The following is a 3,204-nucleotide window of genomic DNA, read 5'->3' as shown; positions in this document are numbered from 1 at the left end:
ATTTTTTATTTTATTTTTCTTCTTTTTTGTTTTTGTAATGTGCGGGACATTTCATGCCAAATTGCTGATTGCCCTCTTTCCCATGTTTTTGACTCACGTCTCAAAGGTGTAAATACTTGTGAAAGGTGTCTGAACGCAGCACAAGAATACCGATGTCAATCCAGGTTTCAAAGGTTTAATGCGAGCTCCACGATTCATTTAATTGTATTTGTCCATGTTTAGGCCTCTGTATGAACCATTTGCTTGTGCCTCTGTATCCTCAGGGTCATGATGGCGTGGTGACTCTGTGCAGGTATCCCTTTGTGTTTGATGCCCAAGCAAAGACCACACTGCTTCACACCGATGCCGTTATACAGATGCAGGTAAGAGGGAGCTGAACCTCACTGCTGTCTAATGATTTGACACATCATAACTGTACTTAAATGTGTCAATCGCTCATCATTCTCATGTTGTGTTGGCAGATGGCAGTAGACCAGGCACAGATGCAAAACTTCAGCTCCATGTTCCTGCCAGCAGTGGAATCTGTCAACCCGTGCCTCATCCTCATCGTTCGGAGGGAAAACATTGTTGGAGACACCATGGAAGTCCTCAGGAAGTCCAAGAATGTTGACTACAAGAAGCCACTCAAGGTAAAAGCCGCTATAATCTACATTTCTTTCATGATGGAGCAAACGACTGAAGAATATATGAAAGGTGTTGCTTATAGGGACAGCTCCGTAGAAAATGCCATTCCCATCAGCGTTTTAGCATCTTTCAGCTTGATGTTTTGGAGTTTTAATTCAGTCTCATTGCATCAGGCAGCTGTTTCCAGCTCTAAAAACCCACTATATGCTACCTGCCAGGCACTGTTCAGAACACAGAAAAAGTGACTAGCTGATCGGCATTTAACTCCTTGAAGTGGAAATAAATTCTTTGCTTTAACTTATTATTATGAAGTAGATTTTGATTACACGGTGTATTGGCTATAGAATAATGGCAAATAAAGGGACAGTTTATAGCATAAAGGACGTGCGTCAACAATTGTGCAACCAAAAACAGGAAGAGGATAGTGCGTTTGTTTTCCCCGGTAGCTTTCCTCAGTTACCAAAGAGTAACAATAATGTACGCTCTTTGCAGTTACTGTAAGCTGTTTGTGTCGGGTTGCCTCTTAGCAAAATGGTCTGAGTGAATTTGAGTTCTCTCTGATAAGCATGCACAGGGCTTTTATTGTGAAGGTTAAGAACAGAGGAGGTGAAGCTGCAATGCGCTGCTGCCGTAATGTGGAAATGAATTAAGAGTTTGCTGTCTCGGCTCAGACTACAGAGCCTCCTTTTGTTTATTTTACTCCCTTGTATCAGGTTCAACTTGTAATATGTTTCCTGTGTTGCTGGTAGCTGCTAGGCTCCGAGGACAACAGGAAGTGATGTGGTTGTCTTTGCCACAGTGGTGCCACTAGTAATGCCACTTGGAAATGCAATGACAGGACAAGTTGAAAAGTTGTCTGTTTCCACTTTACGAGACAGATCTTCACCTCAAAGGTTGAAACTAAAACTGAGCTAAAAAGAAAGTCATTATTGGACTTCCAGTCCCCAGGTGGACGCAGACATGACTTGTTTGCTAACAGGTATGACATGTAAACTTTACCAGGTGATAATATATCAGTGTTGTGTCAGCAGCTTGTTTCCACTGTCCCCACACATGTTAGTGTGGGTTTATATTAGCAGCTTAAAAAAATGTAATTATATATATTATATACTGACTGCCTTAGGTCTTATGTCGTTAATTAAATAATGCATTAATATAGACGGTTTCATCAAATATTATGTATTAAGTCTTTATTTAGTCTCGATGGATCATCGAGCTCTCATTCACAGTGAGTTAAGAGAAATACTTCGAACAAAAATACAAATAAAAATGCACGACGAGAAGAGTAATAAAATAATCAGACCAATTAAAAGCAATTAACACGATACGGTTAAAATAAATTAAGAAATAATTAAAATTTCATATGAAATTAGAGAAGATAAAAAAACATTTGAGACAGTTGCAGACTGTGACAGAATTATTAGTGATCTGAACAGAACAATGGACACATGTGAGCTGAGTTTCGGAGCGGTTTGTAAGATGTTCCATGTGTTGGGGGCAGAGACGCTTTGAGTTTTCTGCTACTAAAATACCTGCAGTTTTTTTTTACAAATCTGTGTTTCCATTTGATCAAGACTTGAAGGAAACTGCTACTCTTGTAATGTTTGCGTCGTTCTCGGCAGGTGATCTTTGTGGGAGAGGAGGCGGTCGATGCAGGAGGTGTGAGAAAGGAGTTCTTCCTCCTGATCATGAAAGAGCTGCTGGATCCAAAATATGGGATGTTTCGTTACTACGAGGAGTCCAGGCTCATCTGGTTTTCAAACAAGGTACTTAGTGTATAATTCACCTTAGTGTGCACAAACGGCTGAAGTATCACCGGCTGTGTTTAAGTACACTCTAAAACACCCTCAGTAATGGCACGTTGAAGTGGTCGTACTATGAATTTGTACATGCTAATGCTGTATCCCTCACAGACTTTTGAAGACATCGACTTGTTCAACCTCATCGGGGTCATCTGTGGTCTGGCCATCTACAATCTGACTATAGTGGAGCTCAACTTCCCCGTGGCCCTTTACAAGAAGCTCCTGAAGAGGAAGCCGACGCTAGATGACCTCAAAGAGCTAATGCCAGATGTGGGAAGGTCAGATCAAGGAACAGTCATCTGAGGTTTCCATGTAACATGTTAATGAATGTCAGTTTGCCATGGTATTTTCCTAACTGCATCTAAAATTGAGACCTTTAATGTTACACTCATGTGACCATACACAGTGTTGTTTGAAAGGTTTTCACTAAATGTCTGCTTAAGAAAATAATGTAAAACGTGTGTGTTTCTGTCTCCTGTGAAACCAGGAGTCTGCAGCACTTACTGGACTACACAGAGGACGACCTGGAGGACATCTTCTGCTTAAACTTCACAGTAAGATGATTGTCAGATTGTCAGACAAAAGCATCTGTGCTTCATTAACTTTAAAATAGATAGATTAATAACTATATATATATACTGTATATCGTGGAAGCAAAATACGCTTTTTTAGTTTTGCTGTTAAATATTTATTTTATATTTATGTGTCTTTTATTTGTTTTATCACCTCTGGCCTGCAATTTATTTCCAGAGTTATGGTATCCATGTGTTGTATAATG

At 39.9% G+C, this 3,204-nt stretch overlaps 1 protein-coding gene across 1 annotated transcript; it reads left to right on the top strand.

Annotated features, from left to right (window-relative positions):
- Positions 1–130: 130 nt before the first annotated feature.
- On the top strand, positions 131–2,980 carry LOC121964490 (probable E3 ubiquitin-protein ligase HERC4; the record flags this gene model as incomplete). The annotated part of the gene is made up of 6 exons (XM_042514694.1): positions 131–164; positions 264–362; positions 462–629; positions 2,247–2,390; positions 2,538–2,704; positions 2,914–2,980. Coding segments are annotated over exons 1-6 (657 nt in total), but the record flags the coding sequence as incomplete, so codon positions are not given.
- Between the last annotated feature and the right edge of the window lie 224 nt (positions 2,981–3,204).

Source organism: Plectropomus leopardus, unplaced genomic scaffold, assembly GCF_008729295.1.
Source record: "Plectropomus leopardus isolate mb unplaced genomic scaffold, YSFRI_Pleo_2.0 unplaced_scaffold15764, whole genome shotgun sequence".
NCBI lineage: Eukaryota > Metazoa > Chordata > Actinopteri > Perciformes > Serranidae > Plectropomus > Plectropomus leopardus.
Note: the sequence above shows the minus strand (reverse complement) of the source record. Positions and strands in the feature narration are given on the sequence as shown.